Source organism: Panthera onca, chromosome E2 (genome assembly GCF_046562875.1).
Source record: "Panthera onca isolate mPanOnc1 chromosome E2, mPanOnc1 haplotype 2, whole genome shotgun sequence".
Classification (NCBI taxonomy): Eukaryota; Metazoa; Chordata; class Mammalia; order Carnivora; family Felidae; genus Panthera; species Panthera onca.
Window position 1 is genome coordinate 25732787 of NC_138353.1, and position 27112 is coordinate 25759898.

Sequence of the window (27112 nt, forward strand, 5' to 3'; positions counted from 1 at the left end):
CATTTCTACAGAAGGCTCCTTCCCCAAGCAAAACCTGGTCTTAAAAATGCACAGTTACTAAGTAGACCACTCCTTTTTCCTGCTGTACCTTAGAGCTGTGATTTTGAGTTCCTGTGTTTAGATCAGTGAAGATGCTGACCCAGAAAATGGATTAATTCCTACTGAGGTACTCCAGACAGGTTTAGGATAGGCAGGGCAAAGACAGGTGAATAGTGAAGGGCACATTTTTCCTTCTACTCCACATGAGAGTCTTCTCACCCTTAGAAATGCACTGACTCCCCAGATCCTTAACCTTTTGAGCCACGTCTCCCTGTAGCTCCTCCACTCCCACAAGGGACAGCTCTCAGCAGCTACTTCTCACAGAACCATCGCAGAACCAGCGGCCCTTCTCTCCACTGGGTTCTCAAAACAGGCCTATGACACTTCTCACAATCTGCCCTGGATTCCAGTTCATTTCAATGTGTGTCTCTCTACCCCAGGGTAGGCTGTGAACCCCTGGAAGTCAGGGCCCAGGTCTGGTCCTGTCCCAGCATGGGGTCTGGCTTGGAGTAGGCACTTGATGAATGTGGCTTGAATTGAGCCTGTGCATGTGGAATGTGGCTGCTCATTTCTTGTTTTGTTTTCTATAAGCTCTAATTACCTGGCTGAACCACCATTTGGTTGGAATGAAAACCTGTTTGCTTTTTTTCTCTTCTTTGGGAATGTGTGTGCTTTATTGTGTTTTCCTGACAGTTAACCTAGGGGTATAATAAGCTTTAATAATATGAAATACTTGTAACCTTCTTTAATAGAATCAGCCCATTGCTTACATTTCAGGGCTCTTAATTCATTGAAATTATATCATCTTGACATCCAGCTTGAAATGTTAGAATAGTAAGTTATTTTATCCTGTAGCATTTAATAACAATAACAAAGCAATAATACTAATTAAAACCCTTAAGAAAAAGTTAAATCACTTTCATGTATATTATTATCTCTATTTTCTCCAAATTATTAAGAGGTAGAATTTTCATCCTCATTTGTCAGCTACATAGACCAAGGTACAGGAAGTACCTTATCCAGTGCCCTTCCTCACCACAGTCCTCACCTCCAGCCATAGTCTCATACTGTTGCCCTGGACTGAACCACCTCTGAAAGAAAGTAAATCGGCTTTGGGAAGCTATTTTACCTTGGATTTTAGGTCCCTGTAGTATATTTGAAAATACAATTAATTCTACTGTCTATGAATAGATGAGAGGGTTTTGGAGATCTTTGTCGTCTCCAAATGGCACCTGACACTTGGAGAAGGGTAGGTTAGTCATGTCCATTCTTTGCATTATATAGAGGCGCTTGCAGCTTGTGATCCTGAGACTCTGCTCCCCATATCCCGGAAGCCTTGGAACCTGTCCTGAGGCTGTGGCTGGACCATTGCCCATCAGACCATCACATGTCCCAGGGAAATAGTCACTTAAGAGCTGAGTAAGCCTGGGAGGCTGATAGTTCAGGTGCATGAAGTCCATTCACTGACTGCATCTTACCCCTTTACAAAAAAGAAATGAGAATGGAGCAAAGTTTGCATTCGCTGATTCATGAAATGCTGAAAGTTAATACTGTTTAAACAAAGCACTTTCAGATCACCTCAAGCTCTCCGGAATGAAATAGTGGTTTAGTCGTCAATGCTTCCAGAGGCAGTAATGTGCCTTCTATTTGTTTTCTTCTTTACACACTGACATTTTAATAAAAGTAATCGCACTTGGACTAACTGGTTGGTACCACTTGTGATATAATAAACCAGCAGTTCTCAGTTTTCACTCCATCACAGAGTAGGGGCAAAAGACCCCATGTTCTGCTCTCTCCCCTCATCTCTGAAAATACAAGGGCCCTTTGATAAGCTCTTCATTTTCCTGCCTCTTATAATCGTGCACTGTCCATGGAAGAGAGAAGGAGAAGGGTAATGAGGGGGAAGGCAGACTCTTCTGGGAGACAAGATGCCAAGGAGAGAGGAGAGAGAGAAACCCAGTATTCCTCTTGCCAGCTTCAGCAGCACTCTCTGCTTTGAGTATTTGTTGTCATTTCCCTCTGTGCTTTCTCATTTCCTAGGCCTGTGGGCAGCCTCATTTATCTCTCTCCACAAGTGAGAGATACATCAACAAGTATTTTAATACTCGCTAGGTGCCTAACACTATGCCAAGAAAAGTGGGGGCTACACTAGAACCATATGACCTTGCATCTGCCTTTGAAAAGGTTATAGTGGCGTTAAAGAGCAAAAGTTCCACATGAGAAAATATAAAAGAAGTGAAAAATATACTCTCAAATACTAAATTGTATAGACTGTGCAGTAAAGTAAAACTATCCAATGTATTTTGGTTTCTCTGGGGAGTTTCTAGTACTAAAGTCATTCAGAATAATTTGCTCTTAATAGTTATTTATATTCCTTCCCTGCTTTTATCCACTCACCTTCACTCCCCTAACTGGGACCCTTACCTGCCCTCATATTTTAGACCAGACTGTGAGCCATCATGAACTCCAGTGGGAGTCACGCTTTGAAAGCCATTTTAATAAATAGCAGGAACAGTTATTCTACCTAATTCCCTAGCTCGCATAGAGTAATTTCAGCCTGCCAGTCATCCTGAGCCTTGATTTTTTTTTTCTTTTATCTTTTAGTAGCTAGGAAGTTTTTGCAATAAAATTCTGCCACTTATAGGTAACTCTGGGTGCCTTTGGGCATGAAGAAGAGGTTATCTCTAATCCTTTGTCTCCAAGAGTGATTAAGAACATCATCTATTACAAGTGTAATACCCATGATGAGAGGGAGGCAGTCATTCAGCAAGAACTGGTCATCCATATTGGCTGGATCATCTCCAATAACCCTGAGTTATTCAGTGGCATGCTGAAAATACGAATTGGGTGAGTAAAGTGCTTTGTGTTTGCGTAAACAGAATTGTTCAAGGTGTCCTCCAACAGACTTGGCCTACCCCAGGCCTGGTGCGTATCTAGGAAAGCACATCTTTCTCTGAAATAATAGAGGCAACATCTGGTGGTTTGAAGAAATAAATACATGTGAACTGAAAGAATCTTCCTGTTTTTTTAACTCCCATGTTAGACATAACGACGTAACTGTTCTCTGGTAAAATCAAGCTCCAGGGATTTAAACAGCTACATCATGTTTTAAAAAGAAAACAACAACAAAACATAATACTTGTAAAACTTTCTATAAATAAAATGGATAAGGCTTAAGAGAAGAATGATTTTCAGTAAAATTGGGTGTGAGGAAGATATACACTCAGGTAAAATTTTTGTTCTTTTAACAATATTCTGCTGCATCCATTTTCTACCAGAATCTAATTTTTAATTATTAAAATCATAAATGTTCTGTTTGGAGGAGAAATTAAAAGTAAGGATCTGACAACCTTGAATCCTCTTAATCAAGAATTTTATGAGGCAGTGTCGTAGGGCCAGTTGACGAGGCTTCAGCATTCAGAATTGAGGGTCCTGGCCACCACTTACCACTTTAGTGACCTGAGATAAATGATGCTGAGCCTCTCTAGCCTCACTTTCATACCAGGCTCATTGTTTTATGTGAGATGAAATGAGAGAATATGTTTTAAAACACTACCACAACCAAATAAAGTATAAATGCTTTTATTTAACATATTTTTATTGTAACATACATGAATATATTGTAATTGTAAGAATCAAACAATACTGCACATATAGAGTAATCTAATATATGGCCAATTGAGGGATGTTCTTTAAGTGTTTAAAAAGAATATATAGTCTGTCAGACACAAATATATGTGAGTGTGTGTGAGTATGAATAAGTGTATAACTTCCTAATTATATAAATGTATTGTTAGTATCTTTACTATTTCTATCCTACTTGATTTTTGGTGAAACATATTAATTTCTCATTTTAGTTATGGATTTATCCCCTCCTTGCATTTTTATCAGTTTTGTTTTGTATATTTTAAAGGGTTTTTTTGTTTGTTTGTGGGACTTTATAATTTTAAAAATATATCTTCCCTTGTGCCATTTATTTTCTACTTGAATTCTTTTAAAAATATTTTAATTTCAAACATCTACAAAAGTATAGAGACTAGTAATAAAATCTTATGTGCCCATACTTTCACTCAGTTTCAACAATTTCATCCTATGCCCTACCTATGACCCACCCTACCAACACCCCCTCTAGGTTAAAACAAATCCATCATATCATTCAATCTGTAAATACTTGAGTGTGCATAACAAATTATTTTTTGACTGATATTACTGCCATACCTGCTTTCTTTTTCTGTCATTATTAGCTTAGTATACTGTCTTCTATCTTTTTACCTTTAATGTTCTTTTTTCATTTAGTATAGATATATCTTTTATATTCAGGGTTTATGCTGTATTTATTTCTAATTCAATCTTAGATTATCTTTTCATTTGTGCCTTTCATTTCATTTCATTTGTGCCATTTCTTCTCTATTTTGACTTACTCATTCCTACCTTTTTTGTCTGTTTACTATTACAACTAAGGTTTTAGTTTTGCACATGAGTATGAAGCACTTTATGAGAAATGATTACCTAGTTTTTCCTTCAAAAAATTACATATAAAAAAACTAGTTGCTTATTTGGCAGGATCTGCCTACCTCTTGTTTCAACAATTCTCATTCCAGGAATTTAGACCTGTTTTACAGGACTCTTCATTCCAGCAGTGTTTGAAAGAGTGAAACATTGGGAACAAGCTACATATCCATCACTAGCAAATTGTTTAAATAAATTGTGATAGCCATGTAGTAAAATGCCGTGCAGCCATTACAAGTAACAAGAGAAAGCCTATACTGACATTTATAAATGTCCAAGATAAATTAAGTGAAACAGTAAGTAAGTTGCAAATGTATTGTTCCATTTTTTAATAAAAGAGAAATAATAATACTGCACATATATGTATATATGGGGAAATATCTGAAAAATGGAAATAAAATTAGTGTCTGTTATATTCTCTAGATTTCTACTTTTAAGTTATATTTTTCAGTTTTATTTCAAGTTTTTTATTTGAGATTATTATTTTTAAACTTTTTGCCTGATTTCAATTATAACATATTTCAGGTGAATTTCCCAATCTTTGGTCCCCTTTCTTTTGATATCAAGAAGTGAGTTTACTCAGCATAGAACTTGACCTTAATTTTTATCTCTTAAAATTGTTCTTTTCAAAGATTTAGAGGTATTCCAAATCAATTATAAAGACTTTGAGTCATACCCTGATTTGTTCGGTGTGTTTGCTCTAGTATTTTTAACTCCAACCTCTTGACTATATATAAGGATACAGAAATGAGTCTTTCATGTATGTTGTCTGTGTGTTGTCGGTAAATGAAAGGAAATGTGATTCTCTGTATCCATACAAGGTATTAAAAGTACTCTATTGTCCCAGACTCAGGCATTGCTCTGAAGCTGAGAAGCAAAGGTTATAACTCTTCCGAAGCACATTCTTTGTAATAAATGTTCTATTCAGGAAAGCCTCTTTAAGTGATAGGCATCCTGGCAGAGGTCTAAACAAAGCCTTGGAGTAAAAGTTAACGGTTTCCCAAGATTTTACTTCCAGTGCTGTGTTTTTCAGCCTTTAGTACTTTTCCTTTACTGCTTATTCAGCATTTTAGGCTAATTTATTTTCTTCCAAAAACCCATTGGAATTTCCTTTCTTGAATTCAAATCTGACCTGAAGCTTCTTTCTCTTCATGGAAATGAAATATGTTTATTCTAAAAATAGTTTTCTTCCTGGTTTTGTTTTTGTTTTTGTTTGTTTTTGGGTTTTTTTGGTATCTGCTACTCTATATGTTTAGTGCCTTCCATGAGAAATAACATACTCTTTTTTCCTTAAACTGTGTCACCCAAAATAAAAATGTCAGGACAGCAGCATGTGACTTAGTATTTAATGATAGCAGAAAACCTCCTAATGAAGATTTGCCATGAAACTTTAATTATTCATTGTCCTGAACCTCATCCTGGAATTAATTATGGCATTATATTTCCATTTTGAGTATTAATAGTGTCCCTGCCTAACTCATTAATGTGTATTTCCCTCTCACGTGGGACACACAGGGTCAGCCCTAAATACTGGTACATTTTCAGTTGGAGAGGAGTCTGTTTTTTCAAAAACGTGTAATTTATTTGAGAAATTTACTTCTGCTGAGGATTTGGACCACATCTTATCTTCCTGTATGTATCAGGTCTAGCTCACAGGTCTAGCTCAATAAAATTTGAGCATTGTTTAATATATAGGTTATAAGCAAATTCAGATAGCAGATTCAGATAGACAGTGATGGGGATTTTAGGAAAAATAAAAGATAGCATATCTCTGTGCTTATTAAATAAAGAAATAAAGGACTCTTTTACTTTTGATAAATACCCTTGATTTGTACAAGTTGTATCCTTCAGGATATTACCAAGTTAAATAGGGCTTTGTTAAATGAAAATGCAGTCATACATGTAGAAGGTAGAAGGATATAGCACTTTTCACCATCATTTATTAGTTGAGTGGTACAGTTAATCACATCAGAGTATGGTATGAGTTGCTTTATAATGGTACCTCTCTAAACAGCATTCCCAATAAGGATCTAAGGGGATACCCATATAAATAACAAACATGTGGTTAGTGCACTCAGAAGTTCACTGTGATAAACTATTTCCGCCTGTTCTTCCAACATAACCACAGAAATTATTTATTGAATGCCTATTATATACTACACAATATGCTAAAATACTCACATATATTATCTGATTAATCCATTCAACAAGTTTGAGGCAGGCACTAGTACCATTTTAAAATCAACAAACCGGGATTCAGAGCTTAGATAACCTGTCTTAGTCAAACCAGTATGTCAAAGTGAGATTTATACCCAGATCTGCCTGACTCCAAAGTTCTTGTTCTTTGATCTTAAGTACTTCGTGTGTGCTTTCACTTATGTATACTGTTGCTGTTTTCTCAGGAAACAGGCGTTGATGTTTTTCTAAAACCTTATGGCCTTTATGGTGTCTTCCACATGATTTCCACTTATGACCCATTTTGTGTTCAAGTATTCATGTAGCAATTATGATGTACTTTGGCTCCGGATGCTATTTGTCTTTTGTTTATCACTCCTCTAATTTGGCATCAGTACAGTTTAGCATTGTACAATGCGAGGCACACCAAAAAGCCTGAATAGTTAGAAGTTAATATGAGAAATGAGATTTTGCCCCTTTATTCATCATGAGACCAAACAAATGGGGATGATTTGGAATTGATTCTAAATTAGCCCTTTGTACACTGTAAGAAATGCATTAAGATGCAATGAAAATTTAGCAAAGTAACTTGCCCAAGGTCACAAGACCATGAACCAGGAATTGAACCTAGAGTGAATGTCTCCAGTGTTCATGTTTCCCCATCCCCTATTCCAGCTTTCTTGTCTATAAAATAAGGAAGCTATCCCTGCTTTCGCTTCCTCAGTGGATTGTGGGGATTTTGGGTAAGCAATGTGAAAATGTTTTGCAAAGCTTCAACATTATTTCTGTGACATTGAGTAATTTGAGGTCCTCTATCATGTGGCTTTTGGAGAACAGGTGACTCTAGGGATATCTTTATACATGCCATAAATCCCAAGAAGAAGGAACCTCTCACATCCAACACACATTCATACTCTCTCTCTCTCTCTCTCTCTCTCTCTCTCTCTCTCATATCTTCCAGTCCTAGGCTTGCAAAGACCCTCTGATCCCACAAGATACATTCACCCTCAAGGTATCCCTTTCTGCCATGGTTGTTTCTCCTTGAGAACCCAGTGCAAATGATCCCCAAGCATTTCACACAGAAACCTTAAGTCAAAATCCCTTTTGGATTCTCTGCTGCCATCTGACATGGTCTCACCCCCCCATCACTTGATCTTCCCTCATGAAATACTTGGCAAACACCTGTGCCCATAGTGCTCTTCTACCACATTGACAGAAAGGTCTTGGAACCTTGTTTCTATTCTAGGGATGTAGACAACATTAGAGCAGCACAGTTATCCTGTCTGTGGAGCTTTTGATAGTGTCCCTCTGAAAGATCTTTTTGTATCTTTTTAATATCTTTTTATTGCATTTTATCCTAATCAGTTTTACTCAGACCTCAGCTCCCTTAAGTGAATGGCTTCCTTGAGTGTTAGTTTACTACCAGCAGCAAACACATGTTTCTTTACAAGAATTTACCTTGAATTAGTTCCTAGAAAGTTTTAGTTTGCTTAATGATGAGCAAATTATTTATTTATAGGGTCCTTGAATGTCAAGTTTCTTATAAATTGTTAAACTTGTTGCTCCTCTAAGTCACCCGTTTGTGTATTATCGTGATTGCAGCATGATTTAAAAAAAAAGGGGGTAGTGTTATAGAAAACATTCTTTGTTTTACTTCCTTAGTTAATTAAAGCATTTCAGACTCGTTGACATCAAAATTTTTACTATTGTTTCTCTTATTGATTATGAATAAAGAGATTGATAGTTCAGTTAGCTTTTAACACCATATTCTTCCCAAAATCCCAAAAATACAAACACAGCCTTATATCCTAGGCTTAATGGACATAAGATATAAGGACATTTGTCTTAGTCACAGCACACATACCTGGAACTCCTCAGCCCTATGTATACTTTTATCTCTCTGTTTTAACCTTTCTCTCTGAGGTTTTGGGTTTTTTTTTTTTTTTTAATTTATTTATTTACATCACCCACTGCCTCAGTTGCTTTAAACCAGTATTTCTTTTCTCTTTTTTCCAAGGTTAATCCTGCCAGTGCGATTTCTCAACATTACTGCGATAGGCACTCCTGTGAACAAAATTAACCTGCTAACAGGAATGGTATTCTAGTCTGATAATGATTTGATTTGCTGTCTCATTATTGATTTGTGCTCCAGCTTTCATGTTGAAATAGATCAAGTTCTTGACAGGCCCATTACTGTAAAGACCTCCAATCAACTGCTTTCTGCTCTAGGTCTGTCAGTCAGGCTTTAGTGGGAGATAACCCCTGAGGATATATGTTATCAAGCCTTTTTCATCTCTGCTTTTCATACTGCCAGGACATCCTCTGTAAGTAATTATGATTTAGGCATGTCTTGTCTTCTGATGCCCACAACTGAGTTTGTAGATCATACATGTGGTGCTTAGAGAAGGCCGTTGATGTCATAGGTACTAGACTGTAACATTGCTTGTGCAGTAAAGGAAAGAGGAGGTAATTAGAGCTCTGAGTTCGTTAGCATGGCTTGATACTCATTCAATGGTCTTTGTTTTTGACATTTGATATGAGGTGAGGAAGTGAGATGATGGAGCTCCCCTACCTCTATTCTGATTATTTCAGGGGTAGAGTGAGTGAGTCATTGTTCTCCAGCTTCTATAGGAAGCTCAGTTTGCCTTATGAAATCATCACTCTCTCTGTATTAATATGAATCAAGCAGAAAAGTCCCTTCCTGCAATTTTCCCATCTCCTCTTATATGGCTTAGTAAATGCTTGCAGAGAGTTATTCATTCACTTGTTTAACAGCAAACTTGGCAAACACTGAGTATCTTCAAATAGGCTTAAAATGATTATTTTTAAAATTGTTTCTGGCTATGAATTAGTTATATTCTTTATGGCATGTTTTCAAAAAATGTCAGCTGTCCTGGTTTACCAATGATGTCAGATTTCCATATACTTCATTGTATATTTCACTCCTTGATTGGGGCATGTTGGAAAGAAAAATACAAACACATATACAATATGCTTACTAACCTCACAACAAGAGAGTTTTTAGAAGGATAAGGTTATCCCTAGGACTATATAGGAATACTATTCCACCTTTTCATAGTTTTCCAGCAGCGCTGAAGAATTCATTATTCTCAAATCAAACCTTGATACATATGAAGGTTGATCTGGTCAGTCGTGTGTATCTGCCACTTTCTCATTTGCTTATTGGCAAGTAAGGCATGTCCCTTGTTCTTTAGACAGACTGAATTTATACGGATGTGGTCCAAGGACAACCTTCATTTTTTTGAACTTCCACATTTGCTTGCTTGCTTGCTTGCTTTCCCCATCTTGCGTTAAGTGCTTTTACATTGGAATTGTCACATCAGATTTGATGACTTTGTTAGTGGGAATGAGGGTAAGAAGTGAGACATTCTCATGCAAAGGAATTGATGCCCTTTTGTATTAGTAGTTCTAAAAATGGATTAAATGTCTTTGAATTTTTGCACTGTGTTACTCACTTGGTAATTTACTTTCTCTGTCTCTGACTGCTGTATAGTAGTTTATGTCTAAGACTTTTGCTATGTTTTAGTCCTTTGAATAATTCCAAGCTAAAAAGATTAGTTTGGACAATATTTTTGAATGAATAAATGTATTTTAATAATCTGACTGATAAATTATATTCATTTGTGCTGGAATGAATGAAAGACGGTCACTTTGTTTCTTTGGTGACTGTTGAGTGCAATGTTTTCTATAATTTGGCTCACAGAACTGGTGAGATTTTGTAAACAGAAGGAAGAAGCCTGAGGGAAATTTGTATATCTCCAACTATCTTTGTTTCTGGTACTAAATATTTTAAAAGGTAAATGTGATAAGTAATGTTCAGTTTTAATAACTCAAGTTTTGGAGGATTTTAGAATGATAGCATTTAAAAATTAAGTTACTTATTTTAGAAGACGACACCTCCTTTTTTTGGTTTCATTTTTTTTAAACAATTGTATTTATTTTTTACTTATTTATTTTTTTAATATGAAATTTATTGTCAAATTGGTTCCCATACAACACCCAGTGCTCATCCCAACAGGTGCCCTCCTCAATACCCATCACCTACCCCCGCCCCTCCCTTCCACCCTCCATCAACCCTCAGTTTGTTCTCAGTTTGTAAGAGTCTCTTATGTTTTGGCTCCCTCCCTCTCTCAACTTTTTCTTTTTCCTTTCCCTCCCCATAGTCTTCTGTTAAGTTTCTCAGGATCCACATAAGAGTGAAAACATATGGTATCTGTGTTTCTCTGTATGATTTATTTCACTTAGCATAACACTCTCCAGTTCCATCCACGTTGCTACAAAAGGCCAGATTTCATTCTTTCTCATTGCCACGTAGTATTCCATTGTGTATATAAACCACAATTTCTTTATCCATTCATCAGTTGATGGACATTTAGGCTCTTTCCATAATTTGGCAATTGTTGAAAATGCTGCTATAAACACTGGGGTACAAGTGCCCCTATGCATCAGCACTCCTGTATCCCTTGGGTAAATTCCTAGCAGTGCTATTGCTGGGTCATAGGGTAGATCTAATTTTAATGTTTTGAGGAACCACCACACTGTTTTCTTTCTAGCTGCTGAGTTGCACTGTCTCTGTTTGTTAAGTGTTCGCCGAAGGATTTAAGGATAAAGCATAGGAATCTGCTGTGTAAAACTAATTCCCTAGCTCTTCCTAATGGTGTGTAGAGTTCTGGTTCCCTAAGGCACAGTATTATTCCATGATTTTCTTTGGTTTGCATAACTAGTTTATCTGAGTTCTTTTCTCACAATACAGTAAATGAAAGAAATGAGATGAAACTGTATAAGTACTTATTAAAAGCTTCTGGAATTAAAAAGTAAAATAACTTACATATAAAATAATTAAATATTAGACCTTGGAAAATACAAGGCACACAAATAGTACTCCATAAATGCTTGTCTAAGTAATTACATTAAAGCTTCTGCAATAAAAAAAATATATATATATTTTGTGAACAACATTTAAATATCTATTAAAGGATACATTCTTTAAGAATAGGTACATGGACAGCATTTAAATATCTATATTTAAATATCTATAAAGAAGACTTTCTGAAATGTATTTGTTAAATAAAGCGTGTTCTCTAATATATTAGTATGATTGAGTTATAACTAACTGCGTCCATGTATTTCAAAGTCAGGTTCTTCTCTGTGCCCTCCAATCACAAGGGATTGACTGCAAAATAAAGGAAATAGGTGAAAGTGTCCTTCCTGAGAAAGAAACATTTCTATAATAGCATATCTCAACCCATTTCTTAAAATGAATTGTTTTTATCCTATTTGTTTTTTGCATAGACCTAGTATAATGAAAATAATAGTGTAGCAGCTATTGTATACAGTATGCTTTAAGTACTTACCTATTTTCATGTTTACTACCTAACCACATATGCAAGAGCAGGCCTCTTTTTTAGGAATCTGATCATGTCACATAATCTTGATGGAAGTAATTATATCAGCAGTTTAGAAAATTCAGATGGCCTTTTCTTCATTCCCCTTTGAATGGGTCAGTGCTGTTAACAGGAGCATTGCCATGAGAAGCATGAGATGATTTTATTTCAAGAGTTATTGATTCATGCTTCTCCTCTTTTGTTTCAGGTGGATCATTCATGCTATGGAGTATGAACTACAGATCCGTGGTGGAGACAAGCCAGCCAGAGACTTGTATCAGCTGTCACCTAGTGAAGTTAAACAGCTTCTGTTGGATATTCTTCAGCCTCAACAGAATGGAGGGTAATGAGAACCTTTTATTACCCATAGAACATTCTGGATTTACAGTAACATCATACTTGTATATATACACAAAATTAATAAGATAGTAATAAGAAATAAAATGCAGCAGAGTATCAGAGGTCACCTTACTAGGTAGACAGTGTACATAGAGATGCTAATTAAAATGTCTATCTTCAGTTGTGATTTTCTGTTGATTTTAATTTTTATTTTTTTCAGGTATAGTTTATCAGTGTTTCTTAATTATTATTATTTTGTGCAAACTGTAATGCTCCATACCACTTTGGTCAGTTCCCTTTCTGAACCTTTGTAGCACTCACCATCTCCTCCCAACATTTTGGCATGAAGATTTGCGTTTGGTAACATTATTTAAATAAGTTGCCTGGGACTCTGTCTCTCTAAGTAGACTATAAACTTCTTCAAATGGGCTAAACCATTTGATAGACTTAACTTGTACTAAGCTTAGAATAAGAGCAAAACAAGTACTTATGCAATGTATTGAATTGAAGAACATTTTATTACAGAAAGAAGTTTAATATAATTATTTAGGCAAGCATTTATTAGCACCATTTGTGTGCCTGATATTTTCTAAGGTGGTATAGTTATATGCCTAGAAAACAAGTCTTCCATAAAAGTAGATTTGAGCAAATGGAGAGACATCTTTGTTCTTAGAGAGGCACACTCAACATTAAAAAGATATCAGTTATAAATGTAATGCAATTCCAAAAAAAATTCCAACAAACTGTTTATGGAGTTAGACTAGTTAATACTAAACTTCATATGGAGAAACAAACATGCAAGAATAACCAGAGGACTTGCCCTAACAGGGAAACATACCATAGAGCCTCTGTGATAAAAATAGTGTGAAGCTGGCACATGAACGCATAAAGAGGCCAGCTGAACAGAATGGAAAGTCCAGAAATAGACCTAAACACATATGGAAATTTAACAGGTGATAAAGGTGATGTCTCATATTACTGGGTCAAGGATGAACTTTTTAAATAAATAGTGATGGGACAACTGGATAGCCATTTAGGAAAAGATAAAATCAAATCCATACTTTATACTATACACAAGAATAAACTCTAAATAGATCTGATATCTGAATGTAAAAAATGAAACTATACCAGTGCTAAAAGAAGACATGGGTAAATTCTGCTTTAACCTCAATATGGGAAAGGCTTTCTAACTCTGGCTCAAATCTAGGGGCATTAAAAGATTAATAAGACTATATAAAAATTTAAAACATCATTTTGCATGGCAGAAAATAGTTTCAGAAGACAGCTGAGAAACTGGAACAAAACATAGACTATAAAGAGCTAATGTCCAAGAATTCTTAAAAACTGTGGGACAAAGAACCAATAACCCAAGAGATAAACAGGAAAAAAATACAATTAATCAATTCCTTTAAAACATAAAAAAAAATGGACCTTAGATATTTGAAAAGATGTTTGAACTAAGTCATAATTGGAGAAATGTAAATTAAAACATCTATTGGATACCATTTCTCATCTATCAGACTGGCAAAAGTTAAACAGCATGACAGACATTTGCTGAGGCTGTAGGGAAAGAGACACTCTCATACATAGCTGGTGGGTACAGCCCTTCTGTATGGGAACTTGGCAACATCTAAAACAAGTCTACATGTATATTTACCCTTTGACTTTCAGGAATCTATTCGGAAAATGTGCTTCCAACCATATGAAAATACATATGTATGCAATATTACTCATTGCATCATTGTTTATAATTATAAATTTTGGAACACCCATTACCGAAATGCCCATACATGGGAGATTATTTGAATAAGCTGTGGCGCATGCACACAGTAGGGTATGAGGCAGCTGTGAAAACAAGGAGAGTTGTCTCTGAACTGATACGGAATCATTTCTAGGCTATATTGTTACATGAAAACAACAAAATGCAAAGATCATCTGTAGTATGCTACTCTTCATGTAAGAAAGAAGATTATCTCCTCATTTGTATGGAAAAAATACAGAAAGGTTAAATCAGATACTAAGGAGACTGGCTACCTCCCTGGTTACCTTCAGGGAGTGGGTGGGAACAGGGTGGAAAGAAAGGACAGCTGGGTACAGGGTAATAGGGCTGAATGAGAGAGCAGTAATTCCCTGAATATACCTTTTTTAAATAGCTCTGATTCTTAAACTTTAGTAATATTTTATATGCCTAAAATGTAAATAATTAAAATTAATCCAAATGTGGAAAAAAAAATAAAACAATACGAATAGTAACAAATGAACCTAACTGTATTACAAATGAATAATATTCCCACCCTGAAGGGAGGGGAGAAGAAAAGAATTAACCCAAGTACCTTTGGAAAACATTTCTAGATACTATAAAGCTAAAGGAAAAAAAAAAGAGCTATACACAAATACTGTACTTATTAGTTAATAAGGTTTTTTTTTTCCTCACAGAGGTAGGGATTGGTAATTTTGAAATTGCTGTATATATTGTGTAAATATATTGTGGGTAATGAGAGCCGGATTTCTCTCTGTCAGAGAATGTAGTTAGAAATGAGTGAAGGGGAAGGATTAGAATATACCCTGTAGTGGTGGATTGAAATTGAAAATGTCAGTATGAATTCATGGTTTTCACACAGATGGACAGCTACAGAAATAAACGTGGATATGTGTGTATATGTGAGTATACATCCGTATCTTTTTTGGCTCTGTCCACTGAGAGGACCCAGAAGCAGTGAAACTCACACAACAGTGAGCAAACCTGGTGCCCAGATACTGATTTCTAAATAATATTTTTTAAGAGGAACCAACATTCCATGGAAAAAATGTTTGATTCCAGGGCTGGGGTAAGAAAAATACAGGATGAGCCTAGAGCATCTTATGGTACCAGAAGTAAGATAATGTTGAAAAAAATTATAGAAATGTGTTAGAAGGATACTGGAGACATACTGGAGGAGGCTCAATGGCCAAAGCTAGGATAATTTGAGCAAGAAAAGAAATAATAATAGTATTGAATAAGAACCCATAGGATAAATGTCCAAGAGTCCATGCTGATATAAATAGATAAATGGGATAGAAGGGATTCTTCTTGATAGTAGAATTCCAATTAATAAGTGTAGATGGAATGATGAAAATAGAAACTCATCATTAGACAAATACAATAGTAATAATTGTTGCAAGCAATAACCATCAATGGATGCTCAAATTTAGTGGGTGGAAGTAGGATGAGAAATGAAAAATTTGTATAATTTAAAAGTATTTCCACTCAAGATACTTTTTAATTGCAAAAGAAAAATATTAACTTTATAATGAAGAAACCCAGTTGACTCTACCTTAGTCAAATGATCAAGGATAGCATCCCTGGAATAAGACACATCAGTATCATGTATTCCCTGACAATGATGTACTGAAAAGGCACAACTACTTCCAGGTATTCTTGCCAAAAATGCATAATCTAATTCTAATCATGAGAAAACATCAGATAAACCCAAAGTGAGGAATATTCAACAAAATAACTGACATTTCTAAAATGTTAAATTCATGAAAGATGAAAGAAAATTGAGGAACTGTCACAGATTGGAAGAACCTAAGGGGACTTGGAAATCAAATGCAGTGTGGGGTCCTGGATTGGACCCATGACCAAAACAAGGACTTTAGTGGTAAAATGGCATAATTTGAATAAGATCCGTAACTAATAGTATTGTGTCAATGTTCATTTCCTGGTTCTGATAGTTGTTATGTACTATGACAGACTAGGGGAAGCTGAGTATACAGGAACTTTGTGAATTACTTTTTGACTTTTCTGTAAGTCTAAAATTTTTCAAAGTAAAAAGCCAAAAAATAAAAACAAAAGAGAGGTCCTCAAAAATAATTCTTCATCTCCATTATGAGTATTCACACACTTCTATTTTGTTGTTCTAAGCAAACATCTCCTTTTTATAATATTAATCATGACTGTATAGAACTCTGAAAATACCATTTTTTCTGGTTGCCATACAAAGGGGATAGGAAAAAAAAATCAAATGCAGAGTCCTGGGTATTCAGTTTGCACACCCATTATCCAAAGTAAAACATCACCAAGGAACCCCTACACCTCTGGGCTTTTTCTCTTTGGCATAGCACTGAACCGAGCCACACAAGTCTGGGCCTGCCAAAAAAAATCTGTGCATCCAAAAAAGATGCCTCACTCATTTATGCAGTTTTAAATTTTTATTGGTCCTCTTCCATCAGAACCAAAATAATCTTTTTCAGTATACTGTCTCCTGCATAGTCATTTTCCTACCTAGAAATATTGTTGGTCACATACTTACCTTGTGGCTGATGGTATATTTCATTTGATGCTTGTTTTAATACCAAGTATAAAAAGTATATATCTGTTCCTAGCTTCACCTTTTGGAACAATATGCTACTGTGTCATTTGTATGTTCTTTTCAAATTATGCAAGTTCTGCATCTTTAGCAATTTGTGAGTATTATATCTTTAAGATGTAATACTTAATCCATGGAAATAAGAGATCTAGAATTTTGGCTTATCACTATGGTGTGATTACTGTGACATGTAAGATTTTGTAGCTGATTTTTCAGCACTGGTACTTTGGCCATATTTAAATAGAAAATGAATGTAAAGTTTAAAGTTTAAAACAAGATATATTTCGTTAGATACATAATGCTTTTTTGAGTCTTCATTATTTATCAAATGTTTATTAATCATCTTTCTGGGGGGGGGTATATAGGAGTGATCAAGCCATATGATGTCCATGCTTTCATGAAGGTTATATTTTATTGCATATAAGGACCGCATGAAGTTATTTCAAAATTGGCTGCTTCTGTGTTTTTAAATGGAGCTTCTTTGCATATTAGGAAGTTATTTGATCACATAGTGAGCAACCTTATAACTTACTAGAGAATATCATTTTGCCTATTGAATTTTTTAAAATCTTGGGGATTTTCTCCTATCCTGCAAGCTCTGTTTTCACTATGAAATATTTAGTAACCTCTGTAACACATGGTAGATATGCATCATTGATGGATTTTGGCTTTTATTGCTTACCCTATTGGAACAATTAATCCATATTGAAAACCCTGCTCTCAATCAGAACAAGCTTGTTTTTCAACTCTGAGGCATTTTCTTTTGGTCTACAGATGTTGGCTGAACAGGCGTCAGATTGATGGGTCTTTGAATAGAACTCCCGCTGGGTTCTATGACCGAGTATGGCAGATCCTGGAGCGAACTCCCAATGGTATCATTGTAGCTGGGAAGCATTTGCCACAGGTATAGCCCCATTATATTTGTATCATTTAAAGGGACCTAAGGGCATAGGGGATTCTTTCCCCCTCTGCATTGCAAATAACCTTTCTGCTTATCCCGGTTTTTAAGAGTATTTAAAGGAAGGGTATCCAGATACCTGAAGGGAGGAAATACTAGAAAGTAAGACACCTAATCAATTGGATTGGAAATATATTTTCACAGTCTGAGTTACTTTAATTTTAGTGCCCCTCTATACAAAAGCCTTGCTTTACCTAATGGATATTTTGCTTAAAGTTTGTATTTAATCAAAAACAATTTTGTATTATATTTCAGATGTTTCAGGGAAGCTCTGTGTTGAAAGGAACCATGTGCCCAAACCTTTTGCCAAGCAACTGTCTTTCCCTTATTTATTAATGAACTTAGGGTTCCTTATGTTGGCATTGCTATGAATGGTGGTACTTCCTTACCACCAGCTGATAGTGGGCTAGTGCCTAGGGGACCTCACAATTGGTAAAACATACATTCAGAATACAGAACCAAATCAGAACTAAGAAGCAAGGTGACTTAGTAATGCTATGGATAAGGAAAGGACTGTGAATTTCAGTGAATGTGAAAAGTGTAATAACTCATTAGGTCAGGAGATAATCATTTAATTTACTCAAGATATAATTTACCTTTGGTCCAAATGAATTAGTGCCCCCTCCTTCAAATGGTTTTCCCAAGTTATATGAACTGGCCTGCTTCTTTGATTTAGTTACTTTGTTGAATACTGACATCTAACTCATTCTGCTTATACACAAACATGAATAATTAGGCTTTTTGGAAATGGAGTACTGTATTTGTTCTTTGTGTTGAAACACCAATCAAATTATTTTTGATGAAGGTCTTTATACAAATATAGTATTCTTAAATACACATACCCACACTCATTTTGTTTATACACACACAAACACACACACATACATACATGCACAGAGTATTTCTGGAAGGACCCACAAGAAATTGGTAACATTCTTTTCTTTGCCTTAGGGAAAGGGAACCGTGGTTACAGGACACAGGGTGTGCTTTTCACTGAAAACCTTTTTTAACCGTTCAAATTTTGAACTATGAATCTATGACTTATTTTCTTAATGAATGAAACCTGTTAAAAAGTATTCTTTATACTATTAACAAACTACTGAGTGGTTGTATTTGGTTGCCAGTATAGGTGCCCTATTCCTTTCCCAGATGCTCTGTGATCATTGGGTGGAGCAGCACTGTCTCCTATGAGCAGGGAACAGGCTTCCATTATTCATGCTCTGCTTCTTCTGTTAGGCTTTGTGTCTACATACAGTGGACTGTGGCAACCTTTTTGTTAGCTGCTTTCCCAGCCCCCACTAATACCTACCAGATTTTAATTTAATTGTCTGATTGCCCAGGCCACTTATATTTTGTCTCCTCTCTTTCCTAACATCAATAACAGCAGGTGCATGTCAAGTATTTTTATATTATATATATATATATATATATATATATATATATATATATATACACACACACACACACACACATACACACACACACTTTCTAAGGTGCTCCTTTAAAATCCTCACAACAATCTTTTGGTGTAGGTACTTTATTATTCCCACTTGACAGATGAGGAAAATGAGGCCCAGCAAAGTGATTTTCCCAAGGTCATACATCTAGGAAGTAGCTGACCCAGAGTGTGACACCTATCCCCTGCCCTATCCCCGGTAATTTTACTTCTAAGCCTTTTGTATTAACTTTTCTGCTATACTGCCCACCCTAAGTTCTTCCAGAGAGTGGGAAATAAAGCAAGTTTGATGTTTCTTCTCTAGATTTATCATAGTTGCACAATAGCTAGGTGACTTTTCAAATGTGATATATTAAAAGGAAATTGATATGAAACCATGACAGGATTTTCCTTAACTTCTGTAGCCCTACTAATCCCATTGCTAGACATATAAACAATTATAAATACTGTGTTCAACAAATGGGCTTCACTTTTCCCAAATTAGGTACTACCTGTAAACATTAATAATATGTTAGATTATATTGAATACAGAATACAGTAGATGGACCATAATGAATTACAGGGCTGGTGCATTATTATACCAGGCCGAACAACTTTGCTGTTACTTGATTTCAAGGGAACTTTCCTGCTAGGTCCCATTTGGAGTAGTAAGTAGATACACATTGTTCTGAGGCTACGATCAAGTTCACTGTAAATCATCAAGGTAGAAGCAAATAAGTATGACTCATCATTTCTTCATCTCTGGTAATAAGTCTGGTGACTACATCTGCTTCCCAACGTACAAACCTAACACTTAGAGCCTTCTCTTCAATCCTTTGAGAGTTATCCACCATGCCCAAATTTGGATTTGGATTTGAGTTTATTTGCTGCTTTCATTTGGTTTGTAAAAAGTGAGTGGAAGACTATGCAATACTCTCATTTTAAATGAAATATAGAGAGTAAATTCTTTTAGTTTTGCTTTTTTTCTGTGTTTTCTTGCCATTTCTACATATAATGTTGTTTTTGCTTATTTGTATGCATTTCTATGCTGCCAGCTCAGAAAGGATCTGCCACAGAAATGATGTAAATCAGTAGCAAGTGACTTACATGGTAAAGTGTGACAGCAAGCATAACTTCTTGTGTTAGTTCTGAAAGCAATATGTACTCTATTTGTTGTCTCAATTTTTGGCTGTTCCTTTTGTGTATTAAAGTGGATTTCCAAGATAGCCCCTCTTTCTTAACACTTGTATAGTGAAGATAACCACTAAAAACAGGAGGTTTAATTTATCACAATAGTCAGCTGATTGGCTTCAGTAGTTTGACATATATAAAATCCAGTCATATAGCTGAAAATGCGAAGGTTTTATAGAAACTCAAAAAGATTGTTGGTTAGAAAATGAAATTCCTTGCTTCAGATTCTGTGTCTCCCTCTCTCTCTGCCCCTCCCCTGCTCATGCTCTGTTTCTCTCTGTGTCAAAAATAAATAAAACCATTAAAAAAATTTTTTTAAAAAGGGGCGCCTGGGTGGCTCAGTCGATTAAGTGTCTGACTTCAGCTCCGGTCATGATCTCACAGTCTGTGAGTTCGAGCCCCGCATCGGGCTCTGTGCTAACAGCTCAGAGCCTGGAGCCTGCTTCAGATTCTGTGTCTCCCTCTCTCTCTGCCCCTCCCCTGCTCATGCTCTGTCTCTCTCTGTCTCAAAAATAAATAAAAACATTAACAAAAATTTTAAAAAAAGAGAAAATGAAATTCCTCTATTAGGTGGAAACCACAGTGTAAGAATGCATGTTAATATTGAGTTATTGTTTTTCAGCAACCAACCCTGTCAGATATGACCATGTATGAGATGAATTTCTCTCTCCTTGTTGAAGATATGTTGGGGAATATTGACCAGCCAAAGTACAGACAGATTGTTGTGGAGGTTTGTATTTAGAAATGTAGATTGCTGAAGAAATGCTTTCTATCTGTTCCCTGAAAACTAACATAAAAGAAACTGCCCAAGAGACTAGGAATTCCACTCCTTACCTATCCCGATCTCCTCTAGTTGAGTCCTGGAGGATATAGGCATCCTTGACTCAAGTCAAAGTACATGAACAATTCAGTGCCCTTCAATGGCAAGTGCATGAATGCCACTAAAAAACAGAGGAAGCAACCTTATCCTGTTTGCTTTAATTTCAGGGTTTTTTTTTTCTGTTTAGAGAAATAGCACATGACTATTATATAAAGTTTTAATTCAGAAAATTACAGAAAAGAAAAAAATTCCCCACACCCAGTAGCAATAGATCACTGATGTTGATATTTTGAGGGACATCTTTCCAAACATCTTCTGTGAACAGAGAATACATGTAATTTTGTACTGTATCATTATTTTATATAAAGTTAAATGCTCAAATACACACACACATCCATGCACGTGTATACATGTGCTCTTTTGCCATTTTAAAACATTATGCTGAATACATAGAGAATTCCCATAATGAATGGATTTAATACATAGTCCGTCTTCACTTTGTGTCTTTTTCTGGGTAGACTTTGTGTCTCTTGTGGGTAGGTAACATGTCTTAGTGATACAGAAGATCTCAGTAAATGCCAAACTGGTTGTGGCACCTGAAATGCAGCGTGTCTGGACCTACAGCCAGAGTGGAGTGAGATTCAATCCTATCTCAGATGTGCCAGGATTCATAAACAGTATCAGCAGCATGTGGGAAGTCAGGCAGACTGGGGTCAGAAAGAGATGGGGTTATTGGAAAGGTGAATGCCTTCCTTGTGCTGTTAGCCTTTCAGTGTTTAGTGCCCAGCATCTGGGACTTACAATGGACATGGAGGTCCTTCTTGTTGACCAAAATGAGGGTCCCTTTGCAGAAGAAATTTTTCTTCAGAACTAGAGCAACGCTTCATATTCTCCTGGCTAAATCCCTGCCCCAAGATTTTCCACATTTTGACACCTGAATTTTTCTGAAAGGGTTTCCTTTGGTTCCTTCAGGTTCTGTTTTGGAAGCATTTAGTTGAAGTACAGTCAGGAAGAATCCCAAATTTGGAATTATGAGGTCTTTTTTCCTGTTCCACATGCAAAGTAGGAGGCATAATAAAGATCAGAAAGTCTTTACCAAGCATTGTGTACTCAGACACAGTCTTTGTGTATAATGGTTTGTCATCTAAAAAAATGTCAGTGGGGCACCTGAGTGGCTCAGTCAGTTAAGCGTCTGACTTTGGCTCAGGTCATGATCTCGTGATCTGTGAGTTTCAGCCCTGCATCGGGCTCTGTGCTGACAGCTCAGAGCCTGGAGCCTACTTCAAATTCTGCATCTCCCCCTCTCTCTGCCCCTCTCCCACTTACACTCTGTAAGTAAGAGAGACAGGGAGAGTTTGAAAGAAAGAGACAGTGGAAGTTGGAGAGGGGCAGAGAGAGAGGGAGACACAGAATCCGAAGCAGGCTCCAGGCTCTCAGCTGTCAGCACAGAACCCGACGTGGGGCTTGAACCTACAAACCATATATCATGACCTGATCTGAAGTTGGATGCTTAACCGACTGAGCCACCCAGGTGCCCTAAAAAAGAAAAAAAAATTAAAATGAATGTTAGTACTTAGGATGAATGTATGAGATAGACAAACAATAGGATTATGCATTAAACTAACACATGTAGACCAAATAGTACTCATATCAAAGAGGTCAGAGTTAGGTGTATTTTTTAAAACATAACCATACCCTGAGAAACTACTGTGATGTCACAGTATTATACTCATTTTAGGGTGCTGGGCTCCAAGTCATTTGATTAGAGGCTCCACTGAACTCTCACCTGCCTTCTTTGGCTTTGCTGCCTACCACTTCTTCTAGGGCAGCCTCCGCTCCGCTGGACACTGCTTTTAGTGTTTTGCCAACAAGGATTAATGCCCAAAGGCAAGAATGTTCAGGCACTTTGGGTGAACAGGGCACTATGTACTACAGACAAGATTAGGAAAATCATTTTTCAAAGTTCTTAGTTTCATTTAAATAACTAAAAAACATTTCTGCTCAGCTATAAAGATATATACAATGAAAAAAAATGTGCAGTTTCTAAACAGAACTTATGCTACTAGTTTTTAAGATTAGAAAGATTCCAGGAGTGCCTGGGTGTCTCATTCGGTTAAGCGTCTCACTTCAGCTCAGGTCATGATCTCTCAGTCCCTGAGTTCGAGCCCCGCATTGGGCTCTGTGCTGACAGCTCAGATCCTGGAGCCTCTTCAGGTTCTGTGTCTCCCTCTCTCTCTGGCCCTTCCCTTCTCGAGCTCTGTCACTCTCTCTCTCTCTCTCAAAAATAAATAAACATTAAAAAAATTTTTTTGAAAGATTAGAAAGATTCCATTCACAATGATCCAAAAACCTGTCATCGTGCAGAATACATTATGGAATATGAGGATCACCCATTAGTCTGACTAAAGAATGAAAACATGTCCAGGCTGTGTTGTTTTTATGGTTCATATAATTGGCTTTCAATGTCTGTCTCTTCTAGTTACTAATGGTTGTATCCATTGTACTGGAAAGAAACCCTGAGCTAGAATTTCAAGACAAAGTAGATCTAGACAAACTGGTGAAAGAAGCATTTCATGAATTTCAAAAAGACGAGAGTCGACTAAAGGAAGTTGAAAAACAAGTAAGTGGATAAAACAGCCTTTTATAGAGTTTTTTCATTGTCTCAACTCTTCAAAATATCCCTAATCTCTTATCATTTAACTTACAAAACAGATTTATAGAGTGCAAAATGTAGTACTCGAGGGGCAGGGAGGAAGTCTGGCTTATTTGAGGAATTAGTGGTACGTTTTAGTTAATTACTAGTCAGTTCAGCTATGAAGCTTTGACTAAAAAGAAAACTAGGAAGACATAAGTTTCCTTTATATAGTTAGCAGTTAAAATTGTTTTACCAGAAAGGAGCCATAGATTCCAGAAGGCTATAAAATTAAATTCTGGGGAGGATGGGAATGCGTAACAGGCTACCTTGGTGCTGTGTATACTACGAATATAGTCCCTTCCAGGCTCTCTGTTTAATATTTTATGCTCATCTGTAAAAAGGTTCTTTAAGTAAATAAAAATTATCAGCAAAGAGAATACTGAAAACATCTGTCTTTGTTTTATATGCTGAGAAGACGCCTTAGGAAAATGAAAGAAAAGCTCAAGATTCTGTTTTCCACAAGGAAATCTTTCTGTGAATTTATTTTCCCCCCTAGGCTGACACTGATTCTACCTGTCAACTCTTTACAAACAAAAAATCAAATGACTTGCTTACTTTTTTGCTTTGTAGGATGACATGACTTCCTTTTACAACACTCCCCCACTGGGAAAAAGAGGAACATGCAGCTATTTGACAAAGGTTGTGATGAATTTGCTGCTAGAAGGAGAAGTCAAACCAAGCAATGATGACCCATGTCTGGTTAGCTAGTGAGAAAGGTGTAAAAGGCTCTGTTGAGACATGTTTTCTAGTAGTGTGTTAAGTTTTGTGTTGAAGCTTGGTTCAGGCCACCATTAATGTATGGACTGAGTATGTTGGTGAGGTGGTTGCCACGTCCTTGGCAGAGCCACTGGACCTCTTGCACTCCATAGCCAATCTAATGGTAAGAAATGCTGTAACTAGGTGGAAAAAAGTTCTGATGATTATTATGCCAACTACAATAATAATCTTTACTGAATGATAGAAATAGTTTATGAATTGAAAGTTCACTACTGCATGTTTTATGATCAAATAACTCATCAAAATGAATCTTTGCTCTTTGGACTAAATTCCCACCTTACTGCCATTAAAATGAATTTGTCAGCTAGTGATGCATACTGGATATTGAAAGAATGATGAACTTAACTTAGTGTCATTGTTATACTAAAAAAAGATATTAAAAATCATAAAAGCAAATCTGCCAGCTAGTGTTTTGATTCTCAAAAACTGCATTGTTGATGCAATTTTAGTATACAGAACTATTGTACAACTTTTACCTTATAAACATGACTATAGTTGTGTATTTGTGCTGACTTTAGGGGTTGGACTAAAATACAGTGTAATCTATACCTGATTAGACATTTTTCTTTGAGCTCTTACTAAAAATATGGCATATGTAAGATTTTTCAGAAGTATGGACTGTTAACCTAGTTTGTACTAGTAAAAAAAATTGAAAATCATTAAATTTTACTTCTGAATTAATGAATATATCTGGATATATCTTTTTGTTCTCACGTTCACGATATTAAGTTTATTACTCCTGAATATTTCCATTTAATTGATCTGGAGATAGAATGGAAGAGAATATATGGTACCTACCATTACACATATTTTGCTATGAAATTTACTTAAGCAAACTTTAGTAAAATTAGAAAATAGATTAAACATTTAAGTTTTATCAATTTATTTCCTTACTGAATGTTATAGTACAGCCCATTAGTTTGAGCCATGGACCCAAGGAAAATCATTTTTCTGACCATTCTTATTATGGAAGTATCACCAGAGAAGTAAAACTTGTTACACAAAGAATGCAGCCCATTTTTAGAGTCTTGAAAGGACCTAAGAAAGATAGGACAAGTGGCTTCAGTAACAAGTCAAATTGATATCAAATAAATGGATGTTTCAGCACATGGGAAAAATTGCAGAGTCAAGCACATTTCTCATAACTTTGAAGTGTACTGCCTGGATCTCACATAAAAAATCATATATGCACTGGTTGGCAAAATTGAGAAGAATGAGGTAAAATCTAACCTTACAGAACATCTTAAGGAGAGCGATATGACAAAGAAGATAATTACTTCATAAATTAAGAGAGTTTATGAAAAGATAATAATGAACCTTGTTTATAAAAACAAACATACAAAAAACCTTAAACTGGAAACCCATGGAGAATTGAGGACTGACACTTCATAGCTGGAGAAACTGGAAATAAGAAAAAAAAAAAAACCCTGGAATATTTAATATTTGCTGAAACCTAATGGAAGGAAAGTGTTGTATTTTTAAGAATTTTTAAAAAGCCTGATAAGCTGAGCAAAGTTGCCATAAACCTGTCACTGTCTTTATTGAAATCAAACATCCAATGCAAATGTATATTTCCTGAATGAGTTTTAGTTTCCTGCTTATATGTTACATATGCAGAATTCCAGTTTTCCCATGTTGCTGAAGGCATTCAGAATCTGTGACATATGTACCAACTTTGTATTTAGATGAAACTCAAAATTTATTGTACTGAAAGATATGATGGGATCAGTAATCCTTGATGTACACCTCTACAGAAGCCAATGTCTGTTTTCTTTTTTTTTTTAATATATGAAATTTATTGTCAAATTGGTTTCCATACAACACCCAGTGCTCATCCCAACAGGTGCTGTTTTCTAACCAGAGAAGCAAAATATAGTGAGAATTAGAACACAGAACTCATATGAATTTTAGAAGTCCCATTTGACCTACAGAGCTAAAATGTTTTAACAGCTGTACGAGAGACTGACTGAAAATATTAGCACATTTATCCAGGCATGACAAGATTTAAATCTGATTTAAAGCTTCCTCTATCACAATGGCAGATTCACTGTGTAAGTTTATTGTACTAGCAACGTCTGTTGGAAACTCCTGACTGAATATCAAATTCAACTACATTTCCAGAGCTATCATTTTAAGAAACATAGTGTTTTCCAGATTTCCTTCCATTTTATTTAAGTCTGAAGAAGTCGTATTTCAATTTTAAAAATCAGAGTGTGGGATCATCTTGATGTCATCCTCAATATGTGATAAACTTGCAGTGCCTTATGGACACCAAATAACATTTCTAGAACACCTGAATAAATTTAACTTTTCACCAGAACTCTAAAGAGTAGGTTCAGACATGCTTGTAGCCCTTCATGAACATGCATATTAAATAGATGGCATATAAAAGTGTAAGAGCACGGTTATGGCAGCACAGA

The 27112-nt window shown here is 35.9% G+C and overlaps 1 protein-coding gene across 6 annotated transcripts in view; it reads left to right on the forward strand.

Moving 5' to 3' along the window:
* Nucleotides 1-25375, forward strand: part of PHKB (phosphorylase kinase regulatory subunit beta) — a 265144-nt gene extending 239769 nt beyond the window's left edge. For all 6 annotated transcript variants that reach the window (XM_060651934.3, XM_060651933.3, XM_060651937.3 and 3 more), the window contains 6 exons: nucleotides 2684-2886; nucleotides 12337-12471; nucleotides 17591-17720; nucleotides 21023-21130; nucleotides 23700-23840; nucleotides 24486-25375. In XM_060651934.3, the coding sequence (XP_060507917.1) occupies nucleotides 2684-2886; nucleotides 12337-12471; nucleotides 17591-17720; nucleotides 21023-21130; nucleotides 23700-23840; nucleotides 24486-24623 (855 nt within the window). In that variant the 3' untranslated portion in view covers nucleotides 24624-25375. The remainder of the gene's footprint in view (nucleotides 1-2683; nucleotides 2887-12336; nucleotides 12472-17590; nucleotides 17721-21022; nucleotides 21131-23699; nucleotides 23841-24485) is intronic.
* The last annotated feature ends 1737 nt before the right edge of the window (nucleotides 25376-27112 follow it).